The 20,274-nt window shown below is 37.5% G+C and overlaps 2 protein-coding genes across 4 annotated transcripts; one reads left to right on the forward strand and one right to left on the reverse strand.

The window, feature by feature from the left end:
* The first annotated feature begins 8,055 nt into the window (after positions 1-8,055).
* On the forward strand, positions 8,056-11,404 carry LOC107766036 (phosphoglycerate mutase-like protein AT74H). 3 transcript variants are annotated; one of them, XM_075233022.1, is made up of 6 exons: positions 8,087-8,787; positions 9,568-9,687; positions 9,770-9,823; positions 9,911-9,983; positions 10,848-10,928; positions 11,006-11,404. In XM_075233022.1, exons 1-6 carry the CDS (start codon positions 8,283-8,285, stop codon positions 11,109-11,111), a joined length of 939 nt encoding a protein of 312 aa, XP_075089123.1. In that variant the 5' UTR covers positions 8,087-8,282; the 3' UTR covers positions 11,112-11,404. The 3 variants fall into 3 exon arrangements, with proteins under 3 accessions (XP_016440232.1, XP_075089123.1, XP_016440233.1); XM_016584746.2 differs by having other exon boundaries at positions 8,056-8,787; positions 9,770-9,983; XM_016584747.2 differs by lacking the exon at positions 9,770-9,823 and having other exon boundaries at positions 8,088-8,787.
* A 364-nt stretch (positions 11,405-11,768) lies between these two features.
* Positions 11,769-19,998, reverse strand: LOC107766035 (BTB/POZ domain-containing protein At1g63850-like). The gene is made up of 2 exons (XM_016584745.2): positions 18,855-19,998; positions 11,769-13,498 (listed from the first exon to the last, which is right to left on the reverse strand). The coding sequence occupies exons 1-2, from the start codon at positions 19,848-19,850 to the stop codon at positions 12,557-12,559; spliced, it is 1,938 nt and encodes a 645-aa protein (XP_016440231.1). The 5' UTR covers positions 19,851-19,998; the 3' UTR covers positions 11,769-12,556.
* Positions 19,999-20,274: the final 276 nt, after the last annotated feature.

Below are 20,274 nucleotides of genomic sequence, written 5' to 3' on the forward strand. Positions count from 1 at the left end.
TATTTGTAACTAATATTAGATCCTGCTCAAAACTTACTACTTTTCACTAAATTAGACTTGCTAGAAAACTTTGAATTCTTGACTCCACTGGGCACCACGCTAGCTATCTTATAATCATCGTTTTTTAAATATGAGCTAAATTTCATACAATTCTCTTGTGCACAAGCTACTTCACTATTCTATTTTTTTTTATTACTGCTGAGTTTATGCTTTTCTTGAGCCGAAAGTCTAACGGAAACAATCTTTTTACTTGCACAAAATAGAGTAAACTTTATGTACACACTTATCTTTCTCAAATTCTACTTGTGGGGATTACACTGAGTTTGTTATTAATGTTGTGCACAACTTTTCTTGACATAGTCTTCCGATATGACACTCGCAATCTAGACTAAGCGTTCTGGATAGAGACTCGATAGGCAAAACGTGAGTCGGATATTAATTACTTTGTTTTACGTCGCCCTTCCAAGACACTTCAAGAAAGCTCGTGACCATTGGTATTTGGTATATCCTTCTTTTTTCCGCCAATGGCTAATCCAAAAAATGTCTCTACGACAAAATTGCCTCTTTAATGCATAATCTTATCAGAATTTGTGGACCTCAAGAACCATCAAATGGCGAGATTGCCGTATAGAAACTTCAATACAATTAAGTCTAGTTAACAAATTAAAGCAATTTTTCCACACTCCTTTTTGTGTGTGAAAACCTCTACTTTTATGCTATGTGGGCTTCTTCTTTTTTTTTATGAAAGCCATTCTGTGGTCACATTTTCATTAACTAAGTATCTTCAATTAGATGAACATAAATACATACATGTCAATGCTATATTTTTAGGGGTTAATCTACACGGTATACCCATTGAAAATGCCAGTTAACTTCATATACATTTAAAATATTTGTTTTACATTCTACACCTACTTTATAAAACTTTATTTAGTTTTTACATCTTTAATATATTTATATGCCATTAAATAAATTTTACCTTTTAAGGGATTAGATTATCTCCCTCCAACTTTATAAATCTCTTAAAACACTCCATCATCCCCAAGAATTAGGATTAGACATTTCCACCAAACGTCTGAATTTCATGTTCCAAATAACACAAACTCTTGAAATCTTTCCTATGACATGTGGGTGCAAAAGGAAGAAGAATGTGCAAATGAAACATTTATTTTGTACAAGATAATACCTCTTTATCATTTATTTGTTAAATGAAGTGTTTCATCTTTTTTGTTTTTCTCTTAAATCTATGTAATCAAAAGAGAAGTTAAAATACGGTAAAAATATTTTAATTTGTGATACAATATCTAAACTACAGAAATATTAGAAGCTCGTCCTCTAACGAGTATAGAGACATAACTGAAGTGTCAACAAGATGAGAGTAACGCTCGGTATATCGTGCTCGGTCTCCTAAGTTGCCTCCTCGACTGGTTGACCTCTCCATTAAACCTTCACCAATACAATGTTATTTGACCTCAACTTTCGAATTTGCCTGTCCAATATAGTCACTGGTTCCTCAACGTACGTAGGTCAAATCCTTCTCCAATTACACTGAGTTTAAATCTAATACATGTGATGGATCACCACAATACTTTCAGAGCATGAAAACATAGAACACCGGATGAACTCCCGATAAGCTGGGCGGCAAGTCTGTAGGCCACCTCATCAACTCTTCCTCCGATTGGCATAACTCTTATGTCTGGACTGCACTGTACAAAGTCAATCCTGAATCAACTTCACTTTCAATACGATTAAGTCTAGTTCACAAATTAAAGCAATTTTTTCACACTCCTTTTTGTGTGTGAAACCTCTACTTTTAAGCTATGTGGGTCTCTTTTTTATGAAGTCATCCATTTCTCCCTTAATTGTTTCACATTTTCATTAACTAGGTAAGTATCTTCATATTAGACAAACATTAATACATACATGTCAATGCTACTTTTAGGTGCATTGAAATTTTTTGTTTGAACATGTTGCAGTAAGTTTTTGCATGTAGTACGCGCCGCTAGTCGTGACATCATTAATCAAATAAGATTTCAAGTTTTATATAATGACGGTATAAAAATATTTACATAATTACACGTATAATGTAACTGAAAGATAATATCATAATAAACATTAATGGATAACCTACTAAAATGGTAATTACATCTTTAGATTGCTAGTACATCTTTACACGGCTAGTTTACAAAATTACTTTTTAAAAACTATAGAATTTTTTTATTTTAATTTTTACTTACCATAAAATATTGAATTTAATTTTCTCTTTGGCTAATAACTACGCCAGGGTACTTGTCGATATTGTTATCACCTTAAAAGTCCATATACCAGAAAAATGGAAATATCTCATCATGTGAAACATTGACTAAAATTCCTAAAGGAGAAAGGGGATTGGGGGGGGGGGGTTGGTGGATTTATGGTAAGTCAAGTTTTCTTATCCTTTTCCTTGAAAATAATAATATCTTAGGTAACTTGCAACTTCAAATGCTATACGACATTCAATTCCCATCTTAATGGTCTAATTACTCATTAATTTATAATGCTAAATAATAGTGATTTTTTATATATAAATTTATATATATATATATATATATATATATATATATATATATATTCATACCATCTTATGCAATGCGAAGATCCAAATTTAATAGGTAGATTAATGCGTTATAGTATATATCTTGAACCTATTACTTTCTTAACAAGGAAGAAAGAAGTCTCCGACAGGACTACGGTCAATGCAAATGACAAATACAAAATCATAAACTATTTAATATAAACACAAGATTTCAATATCAACAAAATTTAAAATTCTTTTCTAAAGAAGTTGTTTAAACTTGCACGAATCCTCCTAGAATAATAATTTCCCCGTAGACAATCACAAGAAGTTTCTTTGAAATTTTTTCTAGTACTGCCAATTTTAGTCTGATTCGACCATTTTGTTTTATTAGACATTATCTTCAATTTTCAAATATGTGGCCCTCTTCATGTGGGGAAACAAATAACCATTTTTATATAAGTAAAATTACATTCTATAGAATGGTTTTCAAGTACTGTCAGACCTCTTTATAACATCCCCATATAATAGTCATTTCCAATAAAAATTATGTTTTTCTCGAAATTGATTTTTATATTATGTTATAATGTATGTCCTCTATAATAACATTTTATTATAATAGCCAAAAAATTATCAAAACAAAACGAGATTGTTATAGAGATGTTTGACTGTAGTTAAATAACAGTATCTTTTCTCTACTACTCCACATCAAGCAAGCCACACTTCTTTCGCTGTATTTTCTTAAGAAAAGAACTTGATGCAAGATATGTGTTGTGTAGATAAATTTGTATTATTTAATTATCGATAAGTTATACGTATAATTACATTAGTTTCTGATTAGAAAAAAGGGCAGCCCGGTATATTAAGCTCCCGCTATGCGCAAGTTCCGGGGAAGGGTCGGACCACAAGGATCTTTCGTACGCAGTCTTACCCTGCATGCATTTCTGCAAGAGGTTGTTTCCACTTCGCACTAGTTTCTGATTCTTATGATTAAATTATTTGATTTGATATAACATCTACTGTGACTGAAGAGGAGTTTCGGAGCAACGGTAAAGTCGTCTTCCTGTGACCTATAGATCACAGGTTCGAATCGTAAAATCAACCACTCATATTTATATTAGGGTAGGTTGTCTATATCACACCCTTTGTGGTGCATTCCATTCTTGCATGAAAGTGCAATACTTCATGCATCATCCTGTCTTTTTTTCTTTTTAATCTAACGCGACTAAATATTTTATAAAGTAATAGTTAAAATTTCGGCTCTTGCCTAATTACTTCTCTTCCCCGATAACAAAATTTTGAAAAAATGTATGTGATTATAAATTTGCTCTAAGGTAATAGTTAATGAATTTAAGATTATAATTGATGTTGAAATACTTATATCATACATAAACAATAGTAGAATTTTTAAAAGAGAAATATCAACAAATGAAGGGGCAGGCCATAAATTACAATGATTATATGAAGAAGGGACAGAATAAACAGTATAATAAAATAGAGGGACACATTTTTTTTAATGTTAAAGGTACATATGCCCTAAGAAGCAAACTAGGGCACTTGTCGCTTGACTCAAAGTCAACTTATTATACTATATATTATTCCCTACAATAATTAAGAATAATTGGGAGATTTCTATGTCTGTCATCCAATGATTGGTACTTTCACCAATAAAACTATCCTTGCATAAATGTCATCATATTTTGTCTGAATGTGTCTTAAAGTAATCACTTTCAACAACACAACCTAGAATTTTCCTCCAAAAAAAGAAGAAAAAATTAAACTTAAAAAAAACTCAAGAGTATCAAGTAATTGTTCTTTGGAAAAAGACGAATTAATGATTTACTTCCATATCATATTATTCCTTAGCACCCGAATTACGCAACCCTTTCATGAAGGAAAAGATAAATATGGGAAAAAAGTGTAACAAATGTCTTTATGTTATATGGGAAAAAAGTGTCACACACTACATAGCCGCTTCGAAAATAAATATATTTTTTGTATATATATATACTTTGTATGTTATATATAAAATTTTACAAATTTTATATATTTTTTCGATTATCGAGTATAAATAGTTTCGGGCGCGAACTAACAGTGAAAAAACCTCATTAAATATTAGTAAAAGTTTTTCAGTTTACCAAATTGGGCTAGGATCTGTAGAGCCGATCTGTAAGCCCATTAGAATTATGTTTCCGTAGGCAAGTCAATACACTATCTCGTTGAAGGTGAGCAAACCTTTCTGGGCTATCAAAAGCCCATCTGATTAAATCTTGTCCATGATAGCCGTTTTTCTCGGGGGAAAATATCAAAAATAGCCAAATTTACAACTAGTAATTGAATAATAGCCACAGTTTCAAAAGTAATCGAAATTTAGTCACTTTTTCATGTAAAAATAAAACCTTGACAAAAACACCCTTAAAATCCGAAAATATTCAAGCATAATATGCTGGAGTTTGAATTTTTTACATATGAGATTCCAACATAATGTGCTGGAATTTCATAATATGCTAGAGTTCCAACATAATATGCTGGAAGTTTATGCGCTCGAGCTCCATAATCCAGCATATTATGCTGGAACTTTCTGTGTTTTGGCAAAACAATAGTTATTTTTCAATGATTTTGCAAATGCTGACTATTTTTCAATTATCAGTCCAAAAATTGACTAGCCCGTGCTATTTTCACTTTTTTCTCAAGCCATGTGAAGCTCATACTGATAAGAACCAAAAAGGTACACCCAATGAACTTGGAAATGGATGATCTTAATTTTTTGACTTGTCCTATGGGCAGGCCTTTAAGGCAAAAAGTTAAAAGTGTTACCCATAAGAAGCCTTGTGTTGGAACAATTTACTATAGTTCGTTCCCTCGAACAGATTAGTCGACATTTTTACAAATTTTACAAACATAAGCTCTTATTTCATATTTCTCATTCCTTAACTTAATTTTGAATCTATTCTTTGGAAGAAAATAGTTTTTGAACTGTTTAATCTCGACTTGATATTTATTAGGATTAGGACTGAGAAAAATTATCTCTTATTTCAGACAGGCCAGACCATCACTTTTATCGTCAATAGAGAGAGTCGCTCGATAAAGGAAGTCAGCTTTGGAAAAAAATCATTCCTTTGCGCCGGGCGCTAGTTAAAGTAATAAAAAAGGGCAAGTGAGCAAGTAGTGAGCAAGAGCAATATTGGGCTTTGTGGTCATTAACGGAAAAAAATGAAGAGGAGCACAACACCCTCCGCACTTGATTGGCTAATTAAAGTCATAGCGGCCAGCTTTTTTTGAATGGGTCGCCAATAGAACCGTCGGTTCTTCAGAATCTAACACCGGGACTACCTTTAAAGTTACCCGGTCTGGTTCCAAATATGACGTTCATTCTCGAATTGTATTCCCACGAAAGGAATGGTGAAGTTGAAAACTAATTCTTCAAATCTTTAATGTGGAGTAGATAAATTATACGCCATTTGGTTGAAAAATACAGACTTACTTCAATTTTGACTCTATCTACCGGATCTTTCTTGAAACATAATTTATAATCAGATCTAAACGAAGGGACAAACGAGGGGCAACACTTGTTAAACTTGAAGTTCTGTCCATAACAAGCAGAGTCAAAAAATCAAGATCACCCACTTTCAAGGTCATTCTTACAAATTACCCAATAAGAACCGTCCATCTAGTGTCTGAGTTAAGAATGAGTTTAATCCCATATACTTATTTCGAGCAGCAAGTAATGAGTTTAATACAAAGGTGCAAGTAGTAGGTACAACTCTAATATTAGTTGTTGTTGTTGTTGTTAGATAATGGTTATAAGTGTTAGTAATAACCTTATCCAAGTCAATATTATAATTGTTATTGAAAAGAGTTACCCGATATTTTTACCGACAAAAGTTAGTAAGTATCCACCAAAATTAGGGGCAGATCTATGTAGGGGATATGAGGTGGTATGCCACCCGGTTGCTCGGATAAAATTACATGTATGTACTAGTATTTCTTACATAAAACGTATATAAATAAACATTGGCACCCAAGTATAATGTGATTGTAGGTGCCATGTTCAGAGTATGGAAATGCTAGCTTCAAGACCTAAGTTCGAATCTAGCTGCACTCAACACAATTTAATATATATTATTTTCCCTCTATTTGTTCCTTTTTTCAATTCTTTTTTTCTTCATTTTTGTATTTTCTCTCTTTATACAACCCCAACTTCTTATTTATTTAAATTATAAAATTAAATTTGCTTCTGTTGCTTTTTCTACATCTCAAAATTTTGTTTTAATAGGATTTAATTATTATTTTAATCCATCTAATGTTATTTTTTCTTTGATTTCAAATAAATGACCTAATATTTTTCCTCAATGCAATTTCAATATTACTTTTCCTCTACTTGTTCCCTTTTCCATTCTCTATTCTTTTATTTTATTTTTCTTATTCTCTTTATCTTTTCTCTCTTTATACAACCCCTTTTTTAGTATTTATTTAAATTATAAAATTAGATTTTTCTTCTGTTTTCTTTTTCTACATCTCAAAAATTTTATTTGAATATGATTTTAATTATTATTTTTATTCATCTAATGTTATTTTTTCCTTGATTTCAAATATATGACTAAATATTTTTTGTTTGATTATCACATATTTATCTATGCTCAAAATTTTTATAAATTGAACCGAATTAATTTAAAATAGGTCGAACCGAATCGAATTATGCAAAGCGAACCGACCAAATGTAACCTCATCCACTAGCGGTAAGTTTGCTTCAAATACAATGGCACTCGTATCCATCAAATCCTAGATTCACCTCTGACCAAAATTAGTAAAAATAGCACGGTATAGCTAGTTTTCGGACTGGTCATTCAAAAATAGCCAGCGTTTACGAAGTCAATAAAAAATAGCCACTATTTTGCTGCAACAGAGACCGGTCCAGCATAATATACTGGAGTTCGGTGCACCTGTGTATGAACTCCAGCATATTATGCTGGACCGGTATACTTTGCTGACTCCAGTATAATATACTGGAGACTGGAGCACCGGTGCTCCAAACTCCAGTATATTATACTGGACAATTATACTTGCTGGAACTCCAGTATATTATGCTGGAGTTCTAGTGTACTTATGCTGGAACTCCATCATATTATGCTGGAGTTCCAGCATACTTATCCTGGAACTCCAGTATAATATGCTGGAGTTCAAGCATACTTATGCTGGAACTCCAGTATAATATACTGGCGTATTTTCCGGGTTTTGAACAATATTTTCGCTCAGATTTATCTTTACATGAAAAGTAGCTAAATTTCGATTACTTTTGAAACTGGACTATTTTTGAACGATCAATTGTAAATCTAGCTATTTTTGAATTTCTCTCCCAAAATTAGTCGAGGTGCGTGCATACTTGGATAGACACTAATCAACAACGAACCTTATGTGACATCGTACTACATGCCAAAAACCTTTTACTACTAACATATTACCATTGTTATTGTCAATGTCACAAGTCCATCCTCCACCGCACACTTGCATCATGCTAGATAAGGCAAAAATTGCTTGGCCATTCTTATTTTCGCAGCACAAACAACAAAAATAAAGCACACTAAACTCTCACCTCTCTTCATTACACTATGTAGCCACATTTGCATCAAAATTAGCAGGAAATATTTTGAAAAATCTTAGATAGCACTAGGTACTGAAAAGTTCTAGGAACATACCATGTTTATGTGCTAAATTACATTTTATCTAAATGAGTAATCTTTTCTCCAAGATTTATCCAACTTCTTTTGGAGTAAATCATCAAAAGCCTCACCCAAAATCTAGTGCCATCCGATGTTGCAATGATGAATATTCTAAAGTGCAACATAAATCAACAGAATTAAATGGTTGGGTTAGCAGTTTCCCAGAAAAGAACCTAGTATTATCATATCCAGGTATTGTCAAACCACCTAGGCCAAAAAGAATTATTCTCGTACGACATGGACAGAGTGAAGGAAATGTAGATGAAAGTGTATATACAAGAGTAGCTGATCCTAAAGTTGGATTGACAGAAAAAGGAGTAGAAGAAGCAGAGGAATGTGGAAGGAAAATGAGGGAAATAATTGAGAAAAATGGTGGAGATGATTGGAAGGTTTATTTCTATGTATCACCTTATAAAAGAGGTATTGAAACTTTGCGTAATTTGGCTAAGTCATTTGAACGTTCAAGAATTGCTGGTGTTAGAGAAGAGCCTCGACTAAGAGAGCAAGACTTTGGTATGAACAAGTTTTGTCTATAAATTTTTTACTTGCTAAATGTTTCATATTGGTCTAGGAAATGGAATTACGTAGTATTGTTTGTTATGTAATCTTCAACGCATGAGCTAATTTTTAGGGTTGAATCAGGCGCAAAGTTTAATTTTTGACGGGTATCAAAGCTAGGTTCACCATTTATTGGTTTATACAATGTTGAACTCTGAGCCGGGGGTCTATCGGAAACAGCCCCTCTATCTTCATAAGGTAGGGGTAAATTCTGCATACGCACTACCCTCCGCAAATCCAACTTATGAGATTACACTGGGTTTTTTGTTATTGTTGTTGTTAGACTCTCATGCCACGTCGTTCGCGCTCCATATGTCCATCCTTAAGTGTACGATGGATTGGTTGAGGGAATGCGCTATTGTCTTTTTATATGATCATGAACTAGCTTTTAGGGTTGTTTTCTTAACATTGCTTGGCTTTCTTTTTACTCCCTTTAGTCCAAATAAGTGTCATTTGTGTTTTGACGCGCATACAAATTAAAGTTAATAGCATTAATTATAGGAGTAAAAGATTATTTGAATGAATAGCCTTTTATATTCTCCTCAACTTACTTGTTATCTTTCCTCAGATTTTTAGATCATCTATTGCAGCTAGGATAGATTTGAGAAAATAATAATAATTAATTCGCTTTGTTAGCGTCCTAAAGCGACACTCATGACTAAATTGGTTCTGCTAAAATGACACTTATTTTGGATCGGAGGTAGTAGTAGCATCTTATGAATTGTGTTTATGTAGGAAATTTTCAGGACAAAGAACAAATGAAGATTGAGAAAGCTGTGAGAGCTCGTTATGGTCGTTTCTTTTATAGATTTCCTAATGGAGAATCAGCAGCAGATGTCTATGATAGAATCACAGGTGAGTTTGTTTTTTCAAGATTCATTTGAGTTTTTTGAGCATTTTGTTTGGTGATGAGATTGTTTGAAAAAGGGAGCTGCAGGGTTCAGAGAAACTCTTAGAAGTGATATTGACATAGGAAGATTTCAACCACCTGGTCAGCAGAGTCCAAATATGAATTTGGTTATAGTTTCTCATGGACTTACTCTAAGAGTTTTCTTGATGAGATGGTATAAATGGACAGTTGAGCAATTTGAAGGACTTCATAATATGAGTAATGGGGGCATGATTGTCATGGAAAGAGGCTATGGTGGAAGGTAAACAAACATATTTTCGTTTTATTTTTAGTTGTTACTATTTCGTTTGTTGTAGTTCTCTGTCGTAACTTGCTGTGATTCTGTTGTATTGAGCCGAGTATCTTTCGGAAACAGTCTCCTTACCTTGTGAGGGTAAGGACTGCGTAAATACTACCCTCCCCAGACCCCACTTGTGGGAGTATACTAGGTATGTTGTTCTTGTTGTTAGCTATCCACCTGGTGTCTGATACCCACATTGGGACTCTACTAAATCCAAATCCGTGCACGGAAGTCCCACGTTGGGGGGGAGGGAGAGGGGTAAAGTGCTCCCTAATAAAAGCAGCTTCATAACCAAGATTCGAGGATGTGATAGGAAGATACGGAGGTCGAGGATTAGAGTAGTAGAGTAGGCAGTGTAGAGTATTCATAACAGTAGTATTGGGACGCAGTTTCGCTTTCTGTTGGTAGTAGGTTTTTGTGACTAGCCATTGTTTTATTTCATTGTTGATTACCTTACTATCTTGTTATTTTTATTCTGCTTCTATATCGTTTTTTAGTACTGTCCCTTCTTGTCTATATTTTCATTAATGTGGTACCTATGCTTTCTTGAGCTGAGGGTCTATTGGAAACAATATCCCTATCCTCACAAGGTAGGGGTAAGGTCTACGTATATACAACCTTCCCCAGACCCCACGGTGTGGGATAATACTTGGTATGTTGTTGTTGCCATAACTAAGACTCGAACATGAGACCCCTGGCTGAGGATGAAGGTGTACTTACGACTCTACCACAACCTTCGGTGGTGCTCTCCCTAGTTTTATGATGAAGTCCAGCTACAACAAAACTAGGAAAATTGAACTAATTTTGACTTGTGAAAATCTGCAGGTACTGCTTGTCAGTGCACCATACAAGGGAGGAGTTGCAGAAATTTGGGATGACTGATGAGATGCTAATTGACCAAGAATGGTAACACACTGCTCATCTTTTGTGCTTGAAATTAACTGGGTTTCTTGTTTATCAAAATTTATTGTTTTTTAATGAAGGCAAAAGACAGCAAAGCCAGGTGAACTGAATTATGATTGTTTGATTACTGGACCATCTTACTTTACTCACTTTGATGATGAAGAAGAAAAGGATTTTGAGTTGTGAGATTATTAAGGGAAGAAAATAGGAGAAACTCTTGAAAGTAGATGTTGAAGCTAAGAGCTGCTGGAAACCACAACCATACTTGGTGAAAATGCATCAGCTTTAAAGAGAAGAGTTTGACTTATATACACCGACGATACAAAAGAATTTCACACTATAATGTAGGTTTACCTGCTGTAATTTATCATTTACCATGTTTTGCAGGCTCTCAGTCCATGTTTCTGTAAAAAGTTACCTGTAATTGACTCTGATGGTTTAACAATTTTATTGTATATTAAACTATATGTTGATAGCTACTTTATCACCAGCAGCTAACACAGCCTATTATACATCTCAGAATTTCAAGCACGTGGAAATAGTGGAATCAAAAGATAAGAATAATAACTAACTCTCTTTTCTTTTTCAAATAAAACAGCTAAAGCTAGATGTCTTACAATCCTAGGACAAGGAATCTCCTCCAAAAGTTGAGGAAAATTGGATACCAGCATATAGTCAGTCAAACAAAAGAAGACATGACTATCTTTCACTAAAGGTGCCAACCTAATCAATAACCAGAAGAACAACAGTCAATAGTCTCTGATAGTACATAGAAGAACAGCATCATAGAATTAAACTCATTTTTCATGCAAAACAAAATTAGTAATTGGAAAGTTAAACATCACGCAACAAGGAAAACTTCATAAAATTTGGCCAGCAAGGGGTGAGAAACAATGGAATGAACATTGAATAGCTTCACAGTTCACACTAGGGAAGTATTCACGCGAGGGAAAAACAATGCATCTAGTCCTAAGCAGAGACTGGCTCACAAAGGTGCATAGATGTAAAGAATATTAGCAACCAGAAATGCGATGACTATCAGTCTTGCTTCCACACTTTGCCAGCAGATGATCTCAAGATCCATGAAGACCTAAGACAATAAGCAATTCACCATCCTGCTGCACCCTTGGCATTGCCACCACAAAACCAGTATCAATGTCCCCTCATAAGCAGTGACAATCACCATTATCTCCCAAATTACCTCAACTTCGTTAGCTTGCTCAAATTAGTTATCCATGTCTTGATATACTGAATATATGAATTATCCCAGTAACAGAAATTAGCATTCAGGATGTTGCACAACTTTGAAGTGGGATGATTTTTTGTGAACTTAAAACCACTAATTCAGGAAATTTAGTCACAGACAGGAGAACTCTACATGGATTAGAAAGAAACTATATTCATATCACATGACACCTAAACAGAAAAAAAGTGCCTGCTTTCTCCCGGATTAAACTTGGGATCATGATCATCTCCATAAGTTTGACTCTGCAGTATCAAATTGTGCTACTTGCTTCAAAGGAAGAAGGAAAAGACAGTATTGGTATAAGATGAGGGCTACGGAATAGCAAGAGTTGGAACAAGACAATCATAGAGTGGCCATGGCCCTTCTTCTCTTCATTGGTTAAGTCTCAAGAGTTCTCAATTGTTGCAGTCATGACACGCATTTGACGAGGCCGTTCAGGCTCACCATTTCGCCTCCAGAAAGCCCTTCTCCACCAAATCTCAAATCCCCTCTGGATATTTGGGCAGTCATCACCAGAGTTTAAAAACCGATCAAACCAAGATGTTAGAATTTCTTGCTGCAATGCCATTGGTAGGGTCAGAATAGTATTACTGAGACCATCCTCAATTAAATGCCGGTCAAGACCTCTTGATGCCCTCCTCATCCATCCAAAATCTTCATAGAATGGCACTAACCATGTCTGTAAAAGAGAGCACCTAGCATCCTTGGAAGCTAGTAATTGCCCTTTACCGATACCAACAAACAGTCTAGCCGTAACCCTACTAACCTCATACCTATGAAGTGCAGGCACCTTAGGATGTGCCTCAGATAATTCCGACTGAGAAGCCCAAGTCCTCAAAAAATCTTCAGCTATCTGTCTATCAATCAAGATATCCAAAATCCAATGCAGATTATCAGCCTGTCGAGCAATCTGACCCACATCCACCATATCTGCATCTGCTGCCCGTAAAAAATGGTGGCGGAGCAATTGCAGACATGCATTGCAAGCTGAATACAGTGACTCCTTCCTCAAGTCATTATGAGATGAATTCTCATGCAACATTTTGGATACTAAGCCTTTCATCTCCCGCCTCGCCTTCTCATCCTTCCCTTCAAGAACCACATGCAATAACTTGAGAAGCACTTCCTCATTCCCATTTGCACTCTCTGTCCCTGATGTAACATCAAGAGATACCCTCCTTAAAACTTCCCCAGCACCTACCCCTTCAAGACGAAGCTCAGACAATAGTGAAGCCACCTTTTCTTCTTCATCCTCAGCCCAAGGAGCAGCCTCCAAATACTCCAGGCACGACAACACCCCCGCATCAAACCCAATTGCTGCAGAAACCTGTAACACATTTTTGTTAGCCAGGGCCAAAATACCGTGCACATATCTATTTACCCACATATGCGTGTATGTGTGTGTATGTGCATAAAGACTAAACTTTATCTCAAAAAAATTCATGATCCTTAAATAAAGTGGCATGGAAAATGAACTATCCCTTTACATAGCACATTGCAATAAATTGGCAAGCAATACAATTCAATAACTGTTGGACACAAACAATATGCATGTCTAATGAACAAAGACAACAATATTGATGGCTAACTTCCATTCACAGTTCAAAATGGACCAAGCATATACTTACTATTGACAATTGAGGTCACAATCTATCTAGCTAAGTGATTAACAATAATCAATAAAATATATTTGGGATTAAAACGTTATTATTTCCTCCGCCGGCGATACAACTTTCCGGTACCGGAATTCAGTTTTCCAAAATTCCTCTATCACAAATTTACTATATTTCCTCCCACCTCAGCAAACTCTATATACAGTATACACAAACTCTCAAACATTGCAGCTTACTAGCTTTATAGTGTATAAAATCTATTTATAGAGTGTATATAAACTCTATATACAGTATACACCCACGCCGGCATTTGCGTCTTTGACGTCGCCGCGTGCTGCTACAGTTGTTACAGGGCAACAAGCTTGGAGGAGCAATTTTCTTATTCCAACCTTATCAACAAGGATCTTCTCTCTGTAAAAATTCTGTTGTCTTTGTCTAATTTTCTCAACGCTCTCATTAGTCGTCGGAACAGTAGCTTCTACCGGCGACGGACAACTATCGAACGGAGAATCAAATTGCTGCCTTTTCATTTATCAGCTCTTTTGCGCGTTCTTTTGCAAGTGAGCTTAATTTCTCCCATTCTTTACTTCATCTTCTTATCCTTTTTGTGGCATTTAATTTCTCTTGCATATGCTTTGTTCTTTACAGTGTTGAATTTCAAATTTTCCCCTCTGTGTTTGGTATAATCACAATTTTCCTTATCTCTTTCCGTGAAAATTTTCACAATTTTATCTATTTTTCATATACTGTTTCAATTTTTGGATCTGTAGGCTATTTGGATATTAATCAGTGGCAATTAGGGTTTCCATTTCTAGATTAAGATTTTTGTTTTTAATTACCATTTAAGGTACTTAAGGCTTTTGGCTTTTGGGTGTAGTTCTCTGCTTTATCCCTACATTTCCCCTACTACTGTCAGGGCTACATCAGTGGTAGCGGTGACAGCCCTTTTTGGTTTTTGGGTCGTGGTATTTTCTGTATTTTCAGGGAACTTCTCGAAGTTGTTAAAGACAAGTTGGGCGCACGAGCACTAGCAAAGGAGAGCAACCTGGACGAGCGTCAGCAAAGGGCGGTGGGAAGCGGTGCGTGAGCGTACAACTACATCGAGTACAACAAATCAACACAGGTTTGGTTCTCGGGAGTTGGTACCTCCCGTTCTACTGTTTGCCTTTTGGTTTTAGCTAAATTGATGTTACTTTAGTTTACAATAGTTCAATCATTCAACTAGTGTACTTGTAGTCACTTGTTTCCTTCTAGTTTGATTCGTTGTCCGTTGGGCACTAGCGAGTCTTCTTTAGATTTGTCGTAGGTGTAGTCGCTGCAGTCTGGAATGATAGATTAAGGGCATGTCCTCAAGTGGGGCAGAGTGTGGGGCCGGGGTCAGGGTGTGGGACGGGAGGCAGGGGAGGTAGAGGAGGCAAGGGAGCCTATAGGTTGAGAATCGGGTCATGGAACATAGGTTCGCTAACGAGCAAGTCTATAGAGTTGGCGAAAATCCTTCAGAAGAGGAAGATTAATATAGCGTGTGCCCAGGAGACTAGGTGGGTCGGATCGAGGGCGAGAAACGCAGATGGGTATAAGTTATGGTACTCTGGGGTCCTGAGGGGTAAGAATGGAGTGGGTATCCTGGTAGATAGCAATCTTAGAAGGTCGGTGGTAGAGGTCAGGCGGGTGAATGATAGACTAATGACTAGTAAATTGGTAGTGGGTGAGTGTACTTTAAATGTCGTTAACGCGTACGCACCGCAAGTAGACTTGGATGAGGAGATTAAAAGGCGCTTTTGGGAGGGGTTGGATGACATCGTTCATAGTATTCCGCCTACCGAGAAGTTATTCGTAGGAGGAGATTTCAATGGTCATATTGGGTCGTCTGCAGGTGGTTATACTGAGGTGCATGGCGGTTTTGGTTTCGGGGAGCAGAACGGAGGGGCATTTCGCTGTTGGACTTTGACAAGGCATTCGATCTTGTGATTGCGAACTCAAGTTTTCCGAAGCGGGAGGAGCATTTGGTTACTTACCAAAGCTCGGTGGCGAAGACTCAGATTGACTATCTCCTCCTCAGGAGATGCGACAGAAGGTTGTGCGAGGATTGCAAAGTTATCCCAGGTGAGACCCTTGCAACGCAACATAGGCTTTTGGTGATGGATATTGACATTATGATAAGGAGGAAGAAGAGGTCAATACGAGGCCGCCCGAGGATTAGGTGGGTCGCCTTAACTAAGGATAAAGCTCAGGAGTTGGAAGGAAGGTTATCGGCAATGGGAGCTTGGAGAAGTAGTGGGGACGCAAACACTATGTGGTCGACGACGGCGAACTGTATAAGGAAGGCAGCGAGAGAGGTGTTAGGGATATCTTCGGGTCGCGCCGGGGACCACAAAGGAGACTGGTGGTGGAATGCAGTTGTCCAAGGTAAAGTGGAAGCGAAGAAGGCGGCTTACCTGCGGTTAGTAGGGAGCACTAGCGAGGAGGAGAAGAGAGTGAACAGTGAGAGATATAAGGTAGCTAGGAAGGAGGCTAAGACGGCAGCTTTTGCTCGTTTATATGAGGAACTAGGGAACAAAGGCGGGGAGAAGAAGTTATTCCGACTCGCTAAGGTGAGAGAGAGGACGGCTCGGGATCTGGACCAGGTGAGGTGCATAAAAGATGAGGACGACAAAGTTTTGATGGGGGATGACCAGATTAAGAGGAGATGACAGACCTACTTTCATAAACTTCTAAATGAAGAAGGGGATCAGGATATTGTACTAGGTGAATTGAGGAATGCAGACAACCCCCATGAATTAAGTTATTGTAGGGACATTGAGGTCGATGAGGTCATGGAGGCAATGCGTAAGATGAGGAGGGGCAGAGCTACCGGGTCAGACGAAATTCCGGTTGAACTTTGGAGGTGTGTGGGTAGAGCAAGCTTGGAATGGCTTACGAGGTTGTTTAATGTTATATTCAAGACTAATAGGATGTCTGAAGAGTGGAGGTGGAGTACAATGGTTCCGTTGTATAAGAACAAAGGCGATATCCAGAGTTGTAACAACTATAGAGGTATCAAATAACTGAGTCATACCATGAAAGTCTAGGAGAGAGTGGTAGAGATGAGAGTGCGAAGGACGGTGTCTATTTCAGACAACCAGTTCGGGTTCATGCCGGGCCGATCTACCACAGAAGCTATCCACCTTATTAGGAGGATGATGGAACAATACAGGGATAAGAAGAAGGATCTCCACATGGTGTTTATCGATCTAGAGAAAGCGTACGACAGAGTTCCTATGGAGGTCTTATGGAGCTGCTTAGAGGTTAAAGGGGTCCCGGTAGCCTACATTAGGGTGATTAAAGACATGTATGATGGAGCTAAGACTCGGGTTAGGACAGTAGGAAGCGACTCCGAGCATTTTCCGGTTCTTACGGTGTTGCACCAAGGGTCTGCATTCAGCCCTTCCCTATTTGCCCTGGTGATGGATGCCATAACGCATCATATTCAAGGGGAGGTGCAATGGTGCATGCTATTTGCTGATGACATAGTCCTAATTGACGAGACACGACGCGGCGTCAACGAGAGGCTAGAGGTTTGGAAACATGCCCTTGAGTCTAAAGGTTTCAGGTTGAGCAGAACAAAGACGGAATACCTCGAGTGCAAATTTGGGGCCGAGCCGACGGAAGCGAGAGTGGAAGTGAGGCTTGACTCTCAAGTCATCCCTAAGAGGGGTAGTTTCAAGTACCTTGGGTCAGTTATTCAGGGGATCGGGGAGATCGACGAGGATGTCACACACCGTATAGGGTGGGGTGGATGAAGTGGAGGTTGGCGACGGGAGTCCTATGTGATGAGAAAGTGTCACCGTTACTAAAAGGTAAGTTTTATAAAGCAGTGGTTAGGTCTGCCATGTTGTATGGGACCGAGTGTTGGCCGGTTAAGAACTCACACATCCAGAAGATGAAAGTAACAGAGATGAGGATGTTGAGGTGGATGTGCGGGCATACAAGGATGGATAAAATTAGGAATGAAGATATTCGAGAGAGGCTGGGCGTGGCCCCATGGAGGACAAGATGCAGGAAGTAAGACTCAGATGGTTTGGGCACATTTAGAGGAGGAGCACTGATGCACCTGTGAGAAGGTGTGAGCGGCTGGCTGTGGTGGGCACGAGGAGAGGTAGAGGGAGACCTAAGAAGTATTGGGGAGAGGTGACCAGGCAGGACATGACGCGTCTTAGGATTACTAAGTACATGGCCCTTGACAGGGAGTTGTGGAGGTCGACCATTAAAGTTGTAGGATAGGGGAAGTTGTGGATATTTCTACAGCGCACTGGAGTGAGACTAGCCAGTTAGGAGTTAATCTTAGGATGCTACTGATCAGCTACTGATACAGGGATGTATCTGTTGGATATTAGTATACCTTCCATCTTTTTCGTATTTCCTATATTTCTTATATTGTTGTTATTTTGTTATTTTATGTTATATTATGTATTTTATGTTATTTTATGTTATTTTAGTATGAGTCTATTGATAGTACTAATGTATCGTCTCTTGTTGCTGTCTTGAGCCGAGGGTCTCCTGGAAACAGCCTCTATGCCCCTCGGGGTAGGGGTAAGGTCTGCGTACATATTACCCTCCCCAGACCCCACTTGTGGAATTATACTAAGTTGTTGTTGTTGTAACCACATCTATTCACAGTTCAAAATGGACCAAGCATATACTTACTATTGACCATTGAGGTCACAATCTATCTAGCTAAGTGATTTAAGAATAATCAACCACGTTTAAGTCATAAATCAGTTGCGGTCAGTTATATGAATCCTTTATCCCATTCATTTGACTAAGTAATTTTTTTATACCGATGTTGTCCGGAATAGCTTGCGCGCACCTCAATTATTCTGGGTACTGGCTATTTCAAACCAACACAGGTACCGGATAATTCTGCCCATGAACTTGAAACCTAACGGTTCTCCTTCCACTTCATTAACTACTAATCATTAACCACTAACTGATTCAATCATCATCTTTTGTAATGCGAAGATTTTATCAAACGATTTCTATTACTAGGTAATTATGCAACTAATAAAGTAAATTTAGATGCATAAGCATTACCTTTAAGATTCCAAGGACTTTGGTAACATCTTCTTTCATGAGCTTTTTCCTCAAATCCTTGCAATACATTAATCTCAAAGTCTCAATATACACTTCAATATCATCACAATCCGCAATCTCAACAATGAAAGGACCTGAATTCCGCTGTTGCTTTACCCATTTCTCAGACAACTTTACAGCAAAAAACCTACTATGGGCCACCAAGATCTGCCTATGAACATTCATAGCAACACTGAAACCATCCTTAGAACTCAATGTTAACTTCACATCACTCGAACCCGAATCATTAAACTGATTCCCTGGGCTCCTACAGGCTAAAAGATCCAGAAGTCGTTGTTGCATTAAGGCCTGTTTGTCTTGTGGCATAAGGGAAGTAGAAAGCTTCTGATTTAAGCCCCCATTCAAAATGGGGGTGTTGTTGATTGTTGATCTCGGAATGCATTCGGGTTCATTTGCCATCATTTCAAAAAGGGTCGGGCTTGAACGAGTCTTATTGTCCATAGAAGGTGGCGGTGACATAGGGTTTAAAAGCCCTGCTGTGAGTGCAGAGTTGAATTTACTGAAAGATGATGGAAATGCTTCATGGGTGTTGTTTGGGATAGGAGTACCTCCTCCATTACCGTAAAAGGTGGCTGTTGTTGTACTGCCGAGAGATTCCATAACTTTAGGAAATGTAGTTGGCGAGTACCGGATCTTGAGATTTGAAGGCGAGGAGGAAGCGGAAATGGATGACGGCGGCGAGGGTGGAGGGGGTGTGACAGTAGATTTAGAAGCAGGACAACACCATGAGTTCTCAGGAGAAACAATAGTAGGTGTATCAATCTTACGAGTTTCGTTCAGGCATTGTGTCGAACAGGGGGTAGGCGAAAAAACAGAAGAGCTAAAAGACTCCTCAACAGAAGAGGAGGAAGTAGTAATGGTGGTCTCACGGCAACGACGACGTTTGGGTTTAATGGGTTGGGTTTGGAATTTGAGATGTGTAGTAGTAGTTGCCATATAGTGGTGTGGTGTGGTTCACTTGTTTGTCCTTTAGGGCCTAAAATCCATAGCATTCAAATAGCACATATAGACAAGAAATCAAGAATTGAGTAATAAGAAATTAAGAATAGCGGTTGATACAAGATTTTTTTATATTATATATTTGTTCTTGATTGTGAAGTGAGAAAAAAGACACAGAAAAATAGCAATGAAAGCTTGAAATGAGCATTCAATGGAGATAGAGATGTTGAATAGTGGATTTTAATTAATTTTGTTTAGATACTATGCTTTTTTTATACGTATGGATGACCTCTTTTCATAAGTCTTTCATCTCCTTTACGACAAATTTGGGACCATATATAGAACCTTTTGAATAAAATTTTAATTGAGCTAAAGCAAATAAGTATATCACATGAATACAGCATAATCCATAAAGTTGATA

This window comes from Nicotiana tabacum, chromosome 1 (genome assembly GCF_000715075.1).
Source record: "Nicotiana tabacum cultivar K326 chromosome 1, ASM71507v2, whole genome shotgun sequence".
Lineage (NCBI taxonomy): Eukaryota > Viridiplantae > Streptophyta > Magnoliopsida > Solanales > Solanaceae > Nicotiana > Nicotiana tabacum.

Bases quoted from the DNA above. Each gene is read 5' to 3' on its own strand.
- LOC107766036 (XM_016584746.2), top strand. From the start codon at position 8,283: ATGAGTAATCTTTTCTCCAAGATTTATCCAACTTCTTTTGGAGTAAAT. The intron at 8,788-9,567 runs GTATGAACAAGT...GTGTTTATGTAG, and splicing joins ACTAAGAGAGCAAGACTTTG to GAAATTTTCAGGACAAAGAA. The intron at 9,688-9,769 runs GTGAGTTTGTTT...AGGGAGCTGCAG, and splicing joins TGTCTATGATAGAATCACAG to GGTTCAGAGAAACTCTTAGA.
- LOC107766035 (XM_016584745.2), bottom strand. From the start codon at position 19,850: ATGGCAACTACTACTACACATCTCAAATTCCAAACCCAACCCATTAAA. The intron at 13,499-18,854 runs GTAATGCTTATG...AATGTGTTACAG, and splicing joins AAGTCCTTGGAATCTTAAAG to GTTTCTGCAGCAATTGGGTT.